This window comes from Pseudonaja textilis, chromosome 1 (genome assembly GCF_049901715.1).
Source record: "Pseudonaja textilis isolate UNSWEBS1 chromosome 1, rPseTex1.2, whole genome shotgun sequence".
Classification (NCBI taxonomy): Eukaryota; Metazoa; Chordata; class Lepidosauria; order Squamata; family Elapidae; genus Pseudonaja; species Pseudonaja textilis.
Window position 1 is genome coordinate 91,509,275 of NC_141990.1, and position 18,542 is coordinate 91,527,816.

General features: G+C 37.2%; 1 protein-coding gene across 26 annotated transcripts in view; it reads left to right on the top strand.

Moving 5' to 3' along the window:
- PTPRK (protein tyrosine phosphatase receptor type K) overlaps positions 1–18,542 on the top strand; it is a 390,148-nt gene that overhangs the window by 132,249 nt on the left and 239,357 nt on the right. For all 26 annotated transcript variants that reach the window (XM_087941283.1, XM_087941299.1, XM_087941305.1 and 23 more), the window contains exon 3: positions 3,443–3,714. In XM_087941283.1, coding sequence (XP_087797409.1) covers positions 3,443–3,714 — 272 coding nt within the window. The remainder of the gene's footprint in view (positions 1–3,442; positions 3,715–18,542) is intronic.

Genomic DNA, 18,542 nt, shown 5'->3' on the forward strand with positions numbered 1-18,542 from the left:
GTGGGATGTAGAATTATGTCATCAGCAATGTATAAACCAATATTTTATCAATAATATTAGCTATAGATGATTGTAATGAATTATGGCTTCCATTCCATAATTCCATTGAAATGTTTATTGTACTACGTATGTATGTATGTATGTATGTATGTATGTATGAGAAAATATATGTTCAATACATTTTGTTTGTTTTTTTCCTTCCAATTTTGTGTATTTTTTTCTAGTAAAGAAACTCATCAATTAAGGTTTATCAGTATGTGGCTGATATTCAGATGCATCTTTTCATCCTTAGCCAGTCAATTCTTGAATTGGCATCTCTTGCTAAAGGAGCAGGTGGCAGCTGTTGTGCCTTTTCTGGGACCAAGAGAACTAAGAAGCCTTCCTTATAGTAATCCATGCCTCAATCACCTTGCAAGTCCTTTCAAATGAGATTTTCCTGATGTTATCTTCAAAAACCATGTCTTGCTTTCAGACTCCTCTGTTGCATGAACTGTATTGGGTAACAGTAAGCATTGAGACACAATTGAAGAGGTTGATTATTATGGTAGCTATTATACCCCAGCCTAGGACCTAACTATGTGAGAGACAATCTTTCTCTTCTAGTATCTACCTACCCTGTACAAAGTTTAGGTCCTGTTATTAAGCCAAAATCATGTTCTGGGTCCAGCCAATTAAGCAATGCCATTTAGCAGGATCAAGAACCAGCTCTGCCCTGTGGATTTTTTGTTTGGCTGCTTTGATCTGGGTAAGGTGAATTCTGGAAATGTGAGTCCCCTCTCAGGTGTTGGGTTAGGCTGCCTGGCAAGACCTTTTAGGATGAGAATTTTGAGGATGATTTTTTTTTTTCATTCATTGCCTTGGGACTATTATGTGTGGGTTTATATCTATATAGCATAGGTTTAAAACAGTATTTTTCAATTGTAGAGTCATTGTTTTTGTTTGGGAATAATTAATTGTTGGAAATAGAATTTAAAAGTTTAAACTAAAAGGCTATATGGCTTGTCTTATGTTTCAATGCTATGGATCCACAATTTTGGCACCTGAAATAGACAAGAAATGTGGAAACTTTCTATGGCTTTACAAATAAAAATAAAGCGAATTGCAGTATCTTTTCCAGATTCAAATAATACAATAATAAAACAATACATTTATTACTATATCACTTGAAATTATTAAAATGTTATGAGGTAGTAGGTTCGGGTTAGAACTAAATTGAGGAATGAAAGTATGAAATCTTTATTAAGCCCTTGGTAGAATGTAAAAATCTTAGCTTTTATTAGAAACTTAAAAGATGATTCCATGCCTCTTGGAAAAGGAACAACCACGATTTTAAAGACGCTTTAAGAAGAAAAAAAAAAAGGTGTTTCACATCCAAGAGCTGCACTCTGGAAAATAGTAGGATGCTTGCAGAACTGTCTTTATAGGCTGCAGAGGAAGGAGCTCATTTTGGAAGGATGTTGTCTTCTGCTATCCTGGCACCAGTTCATTTAGGGCTTTGAAGATAAAAGCCAGCACTTTGAACTATATTGAGAAATGAACTGGAAGTGAATCAAATCCAAAACCAAATAAAATAAATTGGGCCACATGGATTTCTGATGGGTTTTTTTTTAATTCCCCCTTCCCTTGGTGTCCAATTAATAGCAACCCATATGTTAGTGGTTATTTCTGTATTATCTAGGAAGGGCCTCAACATTTACTGGAATGTTCTGATTTCTTTATAAACATCTCCAAAGATTATTTTTGGCAATAGTGCTGTAAAGAAGTGATTTACTATTGTTTACTTTTGAATGATTCCCCCCACCCCATTTCTCAGTCTAGCCTACAATCTTCAAGTAATCAGCCAAAAGCCACAGGTTCTCTCCAAAATTCACATGTTGTTCTCTATCAAGTATGATATCCCAGTTTTAGAACTGCCATCTAAGCACAAATGGAGATATGTAAAAAATGTGCTCAGGGACATATCATCCATCTGTGCTTAGGGGTACATGTCTGTCTGTTCTTTGAATATGAGAACATAACAATTTGAATTCCATGCATCCCTACAGCATTTACTTTAGAAACTCCTAATGTGCTATATTAAGTCATTTCTGATCCATCAGTGTAGAAATTGCCAATAATGATGGCTGTAAATATCCTAGTGTCCAATTATCTTCGGATTTTGAAAAATAGTAAAAATTAGGTTGGGCAGCCGCCTGTGCAGTCGTGCAAACTTTTCTCAAAGTTACAACTCCAGTGCATTCAGTGTGGTTAATCAAAATATAAAAAGCCAGTGAACTTTAATAGCTTCATATTCGTTTTTCCTTAGATAATTGCATGTCAGCAATAGAATTTAAGATGTTTTTCTGTCTGTAAAATTTTTCGAATAGTGATTAAGATTTACCCACAGATAAAATAAATGTTGAATTTTCTGTCAAATACTGACCTATTTTTTATTTTCATTGAGCAATAACCTCTCAAACTTGCATTACCTCAAGTTCATTTTCAAAGGTAGTTAATGAAATCACTCCCGAAAGCAAGTTAGCACACAGACTAACTCCATTGCCTATAAATGTAGATAAATAATTTTGGAAGCTTCGGTGTTGGCAATTTAACTATTTCCTTTTATGTGTTTTCTTTAAAAGATCCCAAAGATTGAGCCCTTGGGTGGTTTCTAAGTATGTATCTGCCTGTCAGGCTTTTTATTTTATTTTATTTAGTATTGTGCTTAGCCATGATGGCAGTATAACTCTCTCTGCTAGGAAATTAGTGGATTCCTTGTGCAGTTGGTTAGACCAGATGAACCAAGTGTTTGTTCCAGCAGGAACACTTATGGGTATGTTAGGCTATCATAATAATTGAATCATAACAATGCCGAGCAAAAAGGTATAAATTGAGCAATTGAAACATAATCCAAAGTCTCGTGAATCCCCACCAAGGAGGAAGAGGAGGCAGAACAATGTCTATAAGCACATTTTCCATCTTCCTTAAGATTATCAACCAAGATGGTCAACTCCCACTAAAACCAGTTCTTGCTATTTTCCCACATCCAACAATACACAAATGCAAATTTGGAAGTCAGAGGCCACGTTCTGAAAAAGGACCAGACAAAAAGTTTAATGTTAATTTTAATAATGACTCTTAAAAATAAAATTACCTGTGAAATACTTTTGCTTTTGTAAATTAGTTGACATCCTGCACAGAGAGACACAAAATGTGGATGAAAATTGATCTTTCGCATAAACAAAAGTGCACAGAGACGCATTTACAGGAATGCTTGACTGCAATCACCTGCTTGGCTCTGTAAACAGCTGCAACTACCCAAAAAAAAAGGCTATCCCTAAAGATGGGAATAAGTGGGTCACCTTATTGTGAAAGCAGGAATCAATCCCCATTGTCTTCTGAATGAATTGACTTGTATCTCCATATTTAGCTGTTGTTGGTCTTCCTTTTTTTCTCTTGTTAGGTTCCTACATGATAGTGGATTCTTCACACCACAGCCATGGGGAAAAGGCTCGGCTTCAGCTTCCTACCATGAAAGAGAACGATACCCACTGCATCGATTTCAGCTACCTTTTGTACAGTAAGAAAGGGACAAGCCCTGGGACTCTGAACATCTTGGTTAGGGTGAACAAAGGCCCTCTGGCAAACCCCATTTGGAACGTGACTGGCTCCACTGGCAAAGACTGGCTACGGGCAGAGCTGGCTGTCAGCACCTTCTGGCCAAATGAATACCAGGTAAGTCAGTAACAAAACAAAACAAACTACGGAAAGTTTGTTGATCTCTACTCCCAGCAGGTAAATTTCTTCACCTCCTGACCCTGCATCCTTAAGAAAAGGAGCATCATACTGCAGTGCAGAAGTAGTGAGAGGCTGTCAATGAATATTCCAGGTGTGTTATATCTGTCAATTCCCCTGCATCTCTGGAAATGGGACCAGAAAGAACAAAGGTATTTCCAAAGGTGGCTTCAATAGAAATATTCACTCATTCTCAGCAGCTGCGGAGAGTGGCTATTAGTGACTTCAATAGGCGGAGATGAATTGTGGATAGGGAACAATAGAGTAAATGATACACTCATCTCAAATAGGAATATGTCACATGCTAGTTTCTGATGGAAGTAAGAGAGCTATTTTGCTAATAATTTTTAGAAAGCATTCACCCACCAGAGCCTTCTCCTCTATATTTCCTGCTATTCTGGCTATTTGTTTATGCACACAACAAAGCAAATGCTAAGGGAAAATGAAATATTTCCCATTTCTCTCCATCAAAAGAAATGTAGGTCAGATGCATTTGTTTACACCAGCTTTTCATTACTGTAAGATGAACCGGTCCGGCTCTAAGTGCCACCTAATGGAGTGCCATTGGAAAGCCATATAATCTTATACAGTTTCATGGAGAGAGAAAAGCTCCATCACCCTAAACTGTTTTCTTGCTTTGTGAATAGTGTGTGCTTTTTTGGGGGGGGGGGTGTTCTTTTGTAAGCACTTCCTTTCAAGACATGAGGTCAACACAGCTGCTTAAAAATACCAATTCCCTTCCCCCTGTGCAAAGCTGGTTTTAATGCGGTGTTTCACTACAGAATGTAGCGTGAATGTCTCCTTTGTTCAGCTGCAATTCTCTCTGACAATTCTTCAGTTGACTAACTCTGCTGGTTGCATGTTAGCCTATTGAGAGTTTAGCAAACACTCGCATAATGTCACATGCGTTTAAGACAGGATTGACAGCTATGGATTTGCTTTTAAGGGCTTCACTTGAGAAGTAAAACAAAGGCATATTTACGCCCAGCATAAATTCGATATTGCAAAGAAGTAGAGCCTACCATAAATAAAGCAGACCAGCAGGCCTTTCTATGTGTACACATTTACACATATATAAAAATGAATACACACACACACACACACACACACACACACACACACACACTTAGAACAGTTTGTAAAAAAAAGTAGTCAGAGCAACATCTTTACTAATCACCTTCTTTAATGCTACTTTGTATATGTAGGAAGTGAGAAAGCGAATATCACCCAGGTTACATTGTCATTTTTCCCGGTTCTTACCATTAAATTATTAACTTGAATAGTGAAATGTTAACTTAACCACTGATGGTGGTCTGCCACAAAAAATAAAAAAAGGCTCCCCACCCACCCACCCCAAAAACAAGAGCCATTGAATTGACACATGTGTGAATTTCTTCTTATCATCTATCAGGGCTTGCTTTTATCAGCTTCACTGAATAGAGATGGATCCTAGTGGGAAATAATGAAATAGGTTCTAGGAATTTAGGGTCCTACATGAATGTAGTGGAGCTTGGAATGGCAGAATGCCTTGGCAAAATCTTTGATTGTAAAACAGCAGCCCGTATTTTATAGAGGAAATAAATAAATATAATAATCTTTGTTGTTAACACAGTGAATTCCGGGTAGTCTGGTAAGATTAAATATTTTGTTCAATGGAGAAAATGTTTTAAGTATTTTGTTCAGTGGAGAGTCCTACGGACTTCTTTCGGATGCAGAGACAATTTATTTATTAATACTTGGGGCCAGGCTAAAATGGTTTCTGGTGGTGGTGGTGTCAAGCACTAGAGGTGGAATGACTCTTGCATGGCAATTCAATGTATAGGGACTCAGTCTGCATAATTTTCCTTCCCTGTTCATTTGGGTGAGATTAAAAAAATGGACTCACGGTGTTCTTCCCTTACATTGTTTTACTGCTGACAGTGACTGAACTGTGCCAATGCCTTTTATTCTCTCTTGAAGTCAGAATGAGTTCAAGACAGGCTTGAACAGATATCTTTGCATTGCTTAAATTTGACACTGTAAACTCTGAAGAGCTAAGTATGAGAATATTTTTTTTTATTGTGTGTGTGAAGCACACTTCTAAAAGGACTGCCTGCAAATGATCACTCATCCCTAATGGTTGTTGGGATACATGTTATCAAAAGGATTCAGAATATGTTGTAATCAAGATGGGACAAGTGGTTAGTGTTTACAATAATTAAAAATGCTTTATTAATGCTGTTCTTAGTGTTTGTCCTGTTTAGTTGCAGGGCCTACTTATTTTGTATTGCACATGCCTAATTCTTACAGCAAACAAATGTTTCTTAGCCAGCTTGTTATAGAACTAGACAACGATTAACACTGAGAGAGAATGACTGGCTGAAGATCACCCAACTGGTTTACTCTGCCGAGGGAAACCTGAGTTTACCACTCCTTGTTCAATATCTTAACCATGGTACCATGCTGGCTCTCTAGAACAGGGGTTTCCAAACTTGGTAACTTTAAGACTTACGGACTTCACTCCCAGAATTCTCCAGCCAGCATAGTTGGCTGGAGAATTCTAGGAGTTGAAGTCCAAGTTTGGAGACCTCTGCTCTGGAACAATGCTTTAATATAATAGATTAATTAATGTAATGCTTTATGGGTGTTTTGCATGGTAACTTATGCTGTGAGGTTATCAGGGGAGATTTGGAGATCAGTATAGCTTTATAGCAATGGCACTTAGACTTATATATTGCTCCATAGTGCTTTACAGCACTCTCTGAGTGGTTTGCAACATCAGCATATTGCCCACAACAAACTAGATCCTCATTTTTACCCACCTTGGAAGGATGGAAGGCTGAGCCACCTTTGAGCCACTCAGGATCAAACTCTTGGCAGTGGGCAGAGTGAGCCTGCAACACCGCATTCTAAACTGCGCCAACATGGCTACTCTATTTCTGCTCCCTTCTTTTTATTGATATACAACTTGCATGGCATTGTTGGTATGTTTTTAGATATTGTAGTGTGTCTTAATTTTAATTGTATATTACCATAACATTTTGGGAAATAGGGGAATATAAAAATATGATAAATAAGTAAATAAATTTACATTGGAGTGCGATCTTATTTTCTGTAACAAAATAGCTACAAATAGAACCCCTTTTATGATGGCAAGTTGTAACTGCTGTTGCTCTTACCTCTGATAAGAAGATGGTGGAAACATTATTTTGAAATAGCATTTGTCATATGACATAGCAGCCACTTTCCTGGAAAAAAAAATTGGTTTTCACTGGCAGAGTGCTCAGGCTGCCACAGGCGCTCCCAGCACAAGTGATGTGAAACTGGCCATGCCCATCCTCGCCACGCTCACCCTGGCCCCTGAGATCAAACACAACCCTGATGTGACCCTCAATAAAAGTTGAGTTTTGATACCCTGAGTTTGATACCCCTGCCTTAGATAGACAATATTGCAACATAATAGTAGGAAATAAGAGATTAAGAAGGGCAGTCTAGTCAGCCAGGACACTTTCCATATGTAAATGATGGAGAGAAACATGAATTAGTAATATCAAGTATGCACATTAAAATAAGAAAATTAAATAGTATATGTGAACCAGCAAGATTTGAACTGGAGAACGTATGATCACAATATAGCATAAGGAATTAATTCAGCTCAATTAAGTGATGCAAAAAAGAATCTGCGGAGCTATGAGCTGAAATTGGAAACATCGTGAAGACTAAACAGAAAACATATCTGTCACAAATTTCAAAACAAGAAAGAGCCAGTTCTTTTCAGAACAAGCTATTATGATAGCCAGGAAAAGATTAAGTCTTTGGGCAATAACATGAGAATTGATCAGGGACTGTGTGTGTGCAAAGCAAAGGAAAAACCTTTATCCACTTCCAAGTTATCAGTACAAATTAAAAATGAAAAAAAAATCTGGCAGGTTTAGTATTCTGAGCTAAGTAGCCAAATGGATAGAGATAAGAGTGTTGAAATGGGAGAATTGGCTGACTGAGGATAAGATTATAGCTGTTGGTGAGAAATGCTTTGGTTGAGAAATGCCCATCCACAACTTCCAAATCTTTCTATATTCATACTTACATACATGCATATATACCTCATGCTGTTCCTTGTACTTTGAAACAAAAGCTGCCAAACAATTCACAGTTCTTTAGCTATAACTTTTCTGTAAATAAGGACAACTCTTTCTTCCTGTGAGACATCCAAACAGTTCATACTTGTGGTGGCAGACAAAAGCTAGTTTTAAGCTTTTTCAAATATAACCACAAGTACCATCAGGCAATACATAACTGCAACCTGCTGTCTGGCTATACACAGTCTTCCTGGAAATAAGCATTACTTGGAAACACAGAAATAGACTCAAATCATGTGTTTATGTCATTATCTGGACTCCTAAGAATCCCCAAACCTCCAGATCCCTACTTGGATTTATAGTTTTTTCTTCTTTGGAAAAGCTGATAATGCCAGGTGATAAATAGTATTCTCAAAAGCAGTTTGTGATAATGCCTTTTTGTTTGGAGTGTGGTTGTGGGAGGCTTAGCTGTCCATAAACATAGCAGTTCTTTTAGCTCTGAGTCAGCTTTCTGACCCTTTTTGAAAACACAGCTAGACTGTATTGAACAACACATAGAATGTCTGAAGTGTTGCTCTGCTTTTGAATTTTGTTTATACTGAAGGTACAGTGCTGCACAAGGAGACTGCAGGAAGGGATTAGGATTTTCTTCCTCCCCATGAAGAACTTCCAGATCACTTCAGAGCATATCAGTATGTTAAATAAAATCAGGAACAGCATGATAATATAGGAGAAACCCATGCCCAGTTGGGTCATCATTTCAGAGTTATTTCCTTATCTAAATAGAGAAACAGAATCAACTTCTAATTTTCTGGTGGCTTCCCCATTGAGTTTCCTTGTGGGAATCTGACAGGGAGCATCAGAAATCTCCTTTCCTTTCCTTAATCCTCCCAGCAGGTAAGTGCTGATGGAGAGAGCAAGGGATTGTGAGATTGACTGGGAAACTGTCATGGAATGTGAAAATGAAGATCACATAATCACATCAGTAGCCCAGCGGTGCAGCAGCAGCCAGTAGCACTGCAGCAGCCATGGTTTCGTTGGGAGTCCTGGGTCCTGGGATTTTGGATCCTTTCTGTAGGCTAGCCTATTGGAGGTACCTTGGTTGAAAAAGATGTTGCCCTACAATTCATCATTTCAGCCAGTTAAAGATCACCACAACAAGAGGCTTGGTATATATAAATAATTATCAGTATTAACATATACAATTTAAGTAAAAAGCAAAGGACATAACATATGGGTGAGCATCATAGTCTTCTTAGTGTAAAATGGCTAGAATGAGACCAATGTAGAAGCAACATGTGCAAATAGCAATAGCAATAATACTAAGACTTATATACCATTTCACAGTGCTTTACATCCCTCTCTAAGCAGTTCTACAGAGTCAGCACATATCCCCCAACAATCTGGACCCTCATTTTACCCACCTCAGAAGAATGGAAGGATGAATCAACCTTGAGCCTGGTGAGATTCAATTTGCCAAACTACAGGCATCCAGCAGTCAGCAGAAGTAGTGCTGCATTATAAGCACTGTGCAACTGTGGCTCCTTAACTTTAACTTTAACTAAAGTTAAAAAGTGTCTAACTGTAAAGTGTAAAAGCATAAAGTATAAAATTAAAGACAATTTGATGTAGTGGTTAAGGCATAAGGCTAGAAACCAGCAGACTGGAAGTTCTAGTTCTGCTTTCGATATGAAGCCAGCTGGCTGACTTTGGATCAATCACTTTTTTTCAGCTGTAGAAAGGAGGCAATGGTAAACCACTTCTGAATCTTGCAAAAACAACAACAACAACCTGCAAGGACCTGCTCAGACAGTTACCATGACTCAACAATGACTCAAAGGCGCACACATATACTATACACACAGTGGTAGAGAAAGCTATCTAATGGAGCTGAAAAAAAGGAAGAAAGGAATGAGACCATACCGAATGATACTTACAATCTTTCCAGATAAAAATTGAGTCCTGATGATCCCATGATTTCTGCATTTCAGCAATACAGTTTCAAGAAGAGAGACATTTGTTCAGTAATTTTATTGAAGATTATGTTACACTATTATAAGATTATATTATTATAAATAAAATTAATACAACTACATGAAGAGAAAAATTTTCTTCTTGTGGTTAAGTTTTGTTAAAGAACTAAGAGATATTGCAGGTAGCTAATAAATACAAACCACTTGGTATATATCAGAGGTGGTAATTAGCAGGTTCTGACCAGTTCTGGAGAACCAGTAGTGGAAATTTTGAGTAGTCCGGAGAACCAGCAAATACCACCTCTGACTGGCCCCATTGCTGCAAAAGGGGCCAAACCAAGTACTGAGTACATATGCATGCTTATACTTTTCAGAGGTCCGATGTTGTTCTATGTACAACCCTTGTTTTGTTGATTGCATGTAATATTCTAATTTTCTGAGACTGTGGATTTGAGGTTTTCATGAGCTGTAAGCCATAATCATCTCAATTATGACACATCACGGCTTGACCTATCTTGCTCTGCATGTAATGAGTCTATCTCATATATTAGGTTCACCTTTTAAATTGCATTACTGAAATAAATGAACTTTTGCATGATGTTCTAATTTTTTGAGTTTCACCTATATACAAACAACAAAATAATATAATCGTAAGATATCAATAGGAGAAGATAATAGGAAAGATGAGAAGGATACTAGTAATATAGCTCTACTATATGTAAATATTCTTAAACATGACAGTACTGTGGTAATTAGATATTTAATAGAGTGATGGCACAAGGGAAAAAAATGTCCCTGTGTCTAGTTATTTGGGCATGCAATGTCCTATAACAGCATCCTGAGGGGAGGAGTTGAAATAGTTTTATATCCAAGATGTGAGGGGAAAGGGAAGGGAAGAGAGTGAAGGATGAAATGGGATGCGGTGGAAGAATGTGAAGGAAGAAGGAGTGCTTTTAGTTCTTAAGGAAGGAAGGAAGATGTCTATTATTAAGGAAAAATCCTCTCCAATGGTGGCTAATTTTCAAATGTATCCACATTTTTTCAGCAGGATCCATTCAGTGAGCGGGCAGAGGAATCAGTCTGACAGATAAATATGGCAATTTAATATGTAAGTGGATGGCCTGAATTATTCCCTGTCCCAAACAATTCAAGATATGGCAGATTCCCAGCATTTCTTAGCAATACTCAGCAATGCAAGACAAATAACACACTTGAAAACCTATTTCAAAGGAAACTGTATTTACTTCTGCTTTTGCTCGTGTCCCTCTTTTTTAAAGCGGTTGCAACGTTCAATATTTTTCTGGGTGATGGAAAATGCGGGTTATTTATACAGATTTCCTTTTGGAAAAAAAATGTTGGCCTTGTAATTGGGTAAAAAAAAACAAGGAAATGAAAAGAAAGAAAAATGATGGGACACACAGCTGGAGACTTGCTCTTTGTTTTTACAAAAGTATCATTTCTAGTAAAACAGCAGGACACATGAAAGGAAGTAATTATCTCAATTGATAAGCAGAACTATTTGTTTTATAGTTGAGGGTGACTGAAGGAAGAACACCCATCAGCTTAGATTCTAGGATACTTCTGGCTGTTCTCTTCTTTTTATTCTTTTTGGATAATACAGAGTTATTTTGTGTCAGAAAAGGTTCAAGAACAAAGCTTAGATGCTAAAACTGACTTACATTAACTGGGCCAATTATAAGTTTATCTTCTTTTAAAGTATCTCTGCACAATACAGTAGTTGTTTACATTAAAGTTGAAATGATTAAACGAACCTTGAATTCTTTGGATGAGATATGCCTTTAAGAAACAGAAGAATATTTTATTCAGTCTATTGCCAGTGAGAGAACCTTTGTTCTGGCAACTTTTAGGAATGATTGGCAGAATGACTCCTGGATAAAAGTTAATCTGCACAAATGACATGTGGTAAAGCAATATTGACTTCCTCAGATGATGGAGGGGTTGCAATCTGCTTACGAAGGATTGTTCATGATCATTGGTGGGATTCAGCCTTTTTGCACCAGTTCAGGTGAACCAATTGTTAAATTACCCATGCCCCCTACTAGCAAAGTGGATCCTGGGCGTTGCACTGCAGTGGAGAAATGGGCAATGGAGAGGCAAGGGAAAGAGGAGGCCACTTTCCCTATTTCTTCTCCCTGATCCGTTTCCTGTTTCTCCATTGCAGAGCAGCGTAGCACCCAGGATCCACTTTGATAGCAGGGTGTGTGGGTTAATTTAACAACCAGTTCACCCAGGGTCAGGTTAGCTGTTGTGAACTGATTGTTAAATTATTTGAATCCCACCACTGTTCATGACCCATAGACTCATAGATCTATGAGGTCAGGTCACATAAAGAGCTTCAGCTCCTCCTGGTTCAGACTTTATAAAGAGATTGAAATGGTTGCTTTATAAGAGCTGTGGTGGCACAGTGGTTACAATGCAATACTGCAGGCTACTTCTGCTGACTGCCAGCTGCCTGAAGTTCAGCAGTTCAGTTTTCACTGGCTCAAGGTTGACTCAGCCTTCTATCCTTCCAACGTCAATAACATGAAGGCTCAGATTATTGGGGGATTATTATATGCTGACTCTGTAAACTGCTTAGAGAGGTCTGTAAAGCACTGTGATGCAGTATATAAGTCTAAGTACTATTGCTACATACCCATAATAGGATAAAAGCAATCTGCCTGGAGATAGCTAGTGCTTGGATTTGACTACTAGGATCTGTCACCTGGATACTTGAAGATGCTTGGAAATTACAGCTCATACAAAATATGGCAACAGGTGGAATGTGTGGTTTGTCTCACGTGAACTTGCTGATATGACATGGTTATTAACTAAGACATTGCTCTGGATACTGCTCCATAATCGGTAGAGAGTAGGGACTTTTTAGTGGTGGCACATAGATGGTTAAATTTTCTAAAAGGGCTATGTTGCTTGGAAATGGGAATGCTGTTTTTACATGATTCATCTGTGGCGTAATTCTGCTAAGCTGTGTAAATCAGTTTGCGCAGAACGCTTCAACAGTAAAAACCAACAAAATAAATACTTCCTTCCCAAAGAGTAACCTATATTCTCCCATAGCCCCATTGGAAATTGCTCAAAATATTGGCTCATTCATTTGAGATTCTTGTCAATATATGGATGCAAAACTCTGGTGGTGGTTCTAAAAATTGGCAGCAGAGGACTACAGTTGTTCTCCTGAAAATGCAAAAACGAAAAAAAAATAGAACAAAAAGCCTAAGAGAACTGCCAGGAGCCTGTGGACTGTGGGTTGACTGCCCATCTCTAATTTGTAGCCATCAAGAGGAATTTGCCAGTTTCTTTTGGTCTGTAGTGGCAAAGATCAAAGAGTAAGTTGTAGGCTTAATAATAACAGCCTCTTTCTTGCCATCTTTCAGATGCAACATCATGCTGCCTTACTAAACCTGAACTAAGTTCTTGGTGGGTGTGTTGTCAGTTTACTCCGTATGTCCTTAAGGAAGATTACTAAGAGTTGCACAAAGTGACTGCAGTCTGACAGGCTTCATGTGGCCCATTAAACATCTTTGGGCACATCTCTAACAGTGTAACTAATTACCCTGCTGCTAAGATGCACAAAGCCTGCAGGAAATTTCTCTTTGGGCACACTCATTCATTCAATCAGAACTTGCAGGCTACTTAATTACCTGCAGCTGTGCCATGAGATCAAGCTCTTTTTAAAAAAAACAGGACAGGCCAAGCTGTTGGTTTACTATTCCCTTAGAAAAGACACTTTGGGACTATAAGCTCTATTCTTTTTTCTTTTTAACTTTTGGAAGAATGTCGTTTTCATTCTAGAAATGAATTTATTCTGGATCAGTGAAAAGATGATTTTAAAAATGCTATGGCATCTTAAATGGGGCCCACTGTTTTGACATTATTTTTCTTGGGCTTTAGAACCTGGATATTTTTTTTTAAAAAAAAATGGCTTTGAGAAGTGATGCATTAATCATTTTTGTGCTTTTCTTAGCTCACGGGTGTCAAACTCACATTGTCATGGCGGTGTCATGTGACAGTCCCCCAAAGGGGACTTTTTCCCGCTTTGCTAAACCGGGCATGGGCATGGCCAGTGCATCTGGCCCATGGACGGGGAGTTTGACAACCCCTGCCTTAGAGTGTCAACTTTGATTGTTACTGGTTACCATGCTAAACACATTGTATTTCTTCTCTATACTTTGTTCCAGTACAAAGGTGTACTCTCCTCCCCGCTCCTTTCTCTATTACAGTGATGTTAAGAGTATTCCAAAGATTTTTTTTTAAGTATTCAGACTAATTTGTTGTTTGTTTTTGTAGCTCTTTGGGGTTTAAATCATATTTTGAAAACAGAATCAAGCTTTTTGATACCAATTAATATGATAGTCAGCCACTGCATAACAGCCTCTCTTAAACCTGAAGGTATCAAAACAAAGATTGGTAATTAAAATTGATTTTTTTTTAAATGTAATGCAATTTGGTTGATCTGTTCTTTGGAAACATCAGATAAAATAGTTCAACTGGTTATAAAATAGCTGCAGTTAGTAAGTGACAAAATGCCAAAATCAAGAATGACACGTGATTCTTCCAAGCCGACTTCTTTATTGTTTCACCCCTAAGGACAAATTCTTGCCAAGTTGAGGATTGTACTATATGCATCTACATTATACGCTGTGAACTATGAGGGTGGCTGTCTTCACCCTCTTTCTCTCACAGGTAACATTCAGACTGAGTTACTACTTACTCCTCTGGAATGCACCCCCTTCGTCCTGGGAATCCAGTTCCTTACTTCATTCCCTCACAATAAGTTAAAAGGAATACAAAAAAATACCCTATATTTGAGAGGAGTGTTATGGAAACCAGAACTTATCATTGTTGCACCTCTCTGTATTGAATGTTGAGTAGATTGAATTCCCTACTGAAAAGTCTCTATCTTTTTACTTTTTAAAAACATGTTACATCTTGTTTCACTTCCGAGTCTTTTAATATCTACCTGTTTATTTATTTATTGTCAATTTGGCTAAGATGGGGACCAAACTACAAATCTTGTTGAGTAGAGTAATAGGCTTTCAAGCTGTGGAAATATGGACTTTATTAGTTTAAAAAAAATAGGAGTAAACTATAAAGAAGTTTGAAATTGAGAGTGTCATCCTCTATTTGACATCTCACTAGAAATTTTTAGTTATTGAACCTCTCCTTCTTATCTCTTTAAAAAATAATACTAGGATAAAGAATTGGAGAAAAACCACAAAATACAAAGACCTGCAAATAGAAATAAAGTGTCTTATGGCAAAAGAATACCAAGATAGTACCAATAATAATAGACATTTTGGGTGCAATCCCTAAACAGATGGATGACTTGAACATCATGGACATTGACAAAAATCAATCAATTAACAAAAATTGACAAAAATAAGTCAATTGCAGAAGGCAGTTTTACTTACAGCTGCTGCAAAAACAATACCTTTAATACTATCAAACAACAACATCTGCCTAGGCCAGGTCCTTAGGAAGATCTTAATAAGTGGATAAAAATGCCAAACCCAGGCTAAAAATCTGACTCTCCTATCATAATAATAAATTAAATTTATATGCTGCCCGACTCCCAGCAACCCAGGAATGAACAAAGTAATGGACAACTAGCTTTGGCATGATAACATACATTTCTTCAAAATAGAATTAACCATTACAAAAGTTTGTTTGCTTTTTTTAAAAATGAATTTAATATCAGTGTTTCATAACATTTTGCAAATACAGATAAGAAAAACATTGATAAAGAAAAACATTGATAAAGAAAAACACAGCTTTGTCTCTGTTCCAATGCAAAGAATAATTGCCAAAAGTAAAAGGTATTTTCAAAGGTATCCTGGGCATTAAAAAGAATTACTGCAATTTTCTAGTTATTCAATGATTTTTAAAGCTTTATTCCAACCAAAATAATTGAAATAATGCTACCAAATTAAGAATGAATATATAGTGATTATATGTAAGTGAAGTGGAAATTTTCTGCAAACCAGGTATTATTTTGAGCTATTGATTGACAGTTTGTTTATTTTTTATTATTAAATTTATTTGCCACTGACCTTGCTGCAGGGATACTCTGGATGGCTTACAAGACTAGAATGTAAAATGATATATAAAAATATAAATATATAAATAGTAAAACAATGAAACAATAAACATAAATAATAAAAATACAGCAATATATGAATTAAAAGATGGGCTGAGAGGGAGCAGGATGCATGGGGTGGGGGGAGTTGCACCTGCTATTAATCTAATAGCAACCTCCAATGTGATACTCTTCCATTGAGTCTTCAGGCCAATTGGCAGAGCCAATCTGAAAAGGCCAGGAGGGTGGGGGCAGGCCTCGCCTGGGGGTGTGGGGTGGGGAGAATGTTCCAGAGGGATGGTGCTCTGGCAGAGAAGGCTCTTCTCCTGGATCCTGCCAAGGGCCTGGTTCTGATTCCAATTGCTTTTATGGACTTGATTTTTCTTTATCCACGAGGAAACACGTATATGCATTGGGATGAACTAAAGCATAGAGATAGCAATAGCACTTAGACTTAAACACCACTTTACAGTGCTTTACAGCCCTCTCTAAGCAGTTTACAGGGCCAGCATATTGCCCTCAACAATTTTGGGTCTTCATTTTACCCACCTTGGAAGGATGGAAGGCTGAGTCAACCTTGAGACTGGTGGGATTTGACCTGGTAAATTTCAGGCAGCTGACAGTCAGCAGAAGTAGCCTGCAGCACTGCACTCTAACCACTGATCCACCGAGATAATTTTGGTTCTCAAAAAATGTTTCCTTTCAAAGGAGATCCCTCAGGTTTATGGCATTGTGCAGAATTTTAAGCTTATTTGCACCCCTACATTGGGACATTCCACTATCAGAAGTCAATTTTTAAAAGAATTGAAATCTAAACATAGCTTAGCTACCGCTTCAAAAATTGTTATTCTTCTACAGAGACCTCCATATTCATCCTCTTATGCCATATAGAGAAGGAAGGGGAAAAGATCATTAGACTTATGAAACTGTCCGTAATCATGAATCATAAAAACAGATTGTCAGTAGGAAAATATTATATATATTTACAGCAGTGATGGACTCACTCTCTCCCTTTTAAGATAGCTGCCTAGTAAGGAACTGTTAACACTGTATTTCCATATCAAATAAATTTTTTAAATATTCCTTCTGTATCTGATAGGGTAGTGGTTGAGGTTAATAATTCAATTTACATAGGACAACAGTCCCCTTTTACCTGAAATCCAAAGGTGGTTACAGTATGTGAAGTCAAAAGACTTTTCTTATTTATTTATTTAATTTATTTAATTTATTTAATTTATATTGCTGCCTATTCACCTATGGCAACTCAAGGTGGCTTACAGAATGTAAAACCATATTTAAAACAAATATAGTACTTTCTACCATTTTTTTCTTCAAAAATATTGAGTTCCTGGAGATTTTATGCCAACATCTGGATACCCAGATGTACACAATACAGAAGCCTGATGATGGCAGATGAGATTCTGCCAAAACGTTGCTACAACTTTAAAAGCACAACTACAATGATGTGGGAAAATACCCGAACAAAGCTGAATACCATACATGTAAGTACCCGTGAAAACTTAAGAAAAAACACACACACACACACACACACACACACACACACACATATATATATATATATATATATATATATATATATATGTGTGTGTTTTCTGAGGATATATATATATATCCCGCGTAAAATAAACCCGAATAACCAAAGATCCACATACAAATACCCATGAAAACTTCAGAAAACACACACACACACACACATATATATGTAATTCCTTCGTACTATCTTGAAAACAATCATACAAAGCAAGCCTACTTAACGGTTGCCATTGCCAGTTGTATTCAGCGGAAAGCATGATATGTTTCTTGACATTGAAAGCATGATGACCTTTCAGTTTTTTGTTTTCACAGCAGGACATACGCAACTGTGTGGAAATGTCAGTAGAAGCAACTTTTGTAGATTAGTTTCTCTCCATTTCTCATTTCAGTGACCTTGGGTTTATTTTGACTTCATCAAATATGTGTATGAAAACTCATAGGCATTTCTGTATACATTTTTCTTGATATGCATACTGTATAAGAAACACTTCTTATTTCCATTTTTGTGTGCACTTTTTGTATTTCTATTTTTGCGTGTATTTTTGAGTTGCAAATCCCTTTAAAGTGTAGTCATTTATTTAATATATGCCTATGTATGCAATAATATTATGAGATATGGTATAAAAATACTGCATTAAAGCAGCATAAAATTCACTAAAAATTGGGAGAGGAAACCAAAAGCAGAACAGGACTACTAACTACCATTGTTTCAAGGAAGGACAGGATGACAGTCCTCTGAAAGGTCTAATCGCAGATTCATAATGTAGTATATGGGGGATGAATTTGAGCAATTTGTGCTCCCACTGAAATAACTTCATAAATAATCACATATCACTTCCTATGAAACTTGGCACATGCAGTGGGATACTCTTTGATGATCTTTTCAATCAGCCAAGCCCATGGTGCAAAGACAGTCTGCCAAGACTCCTGATATCAAATTATTTAGAGTCTTATTTATATTTCAAGAACAAAACTCCCAAACTTGGCTAAATAATTGCTTAGTAGTCAGTGTAGTTGGCTTCAATCAACAAGGATGGACATGGCAAGATGTCTCATTAAGCTATCTGGCTGCTCTATTTTGCATAA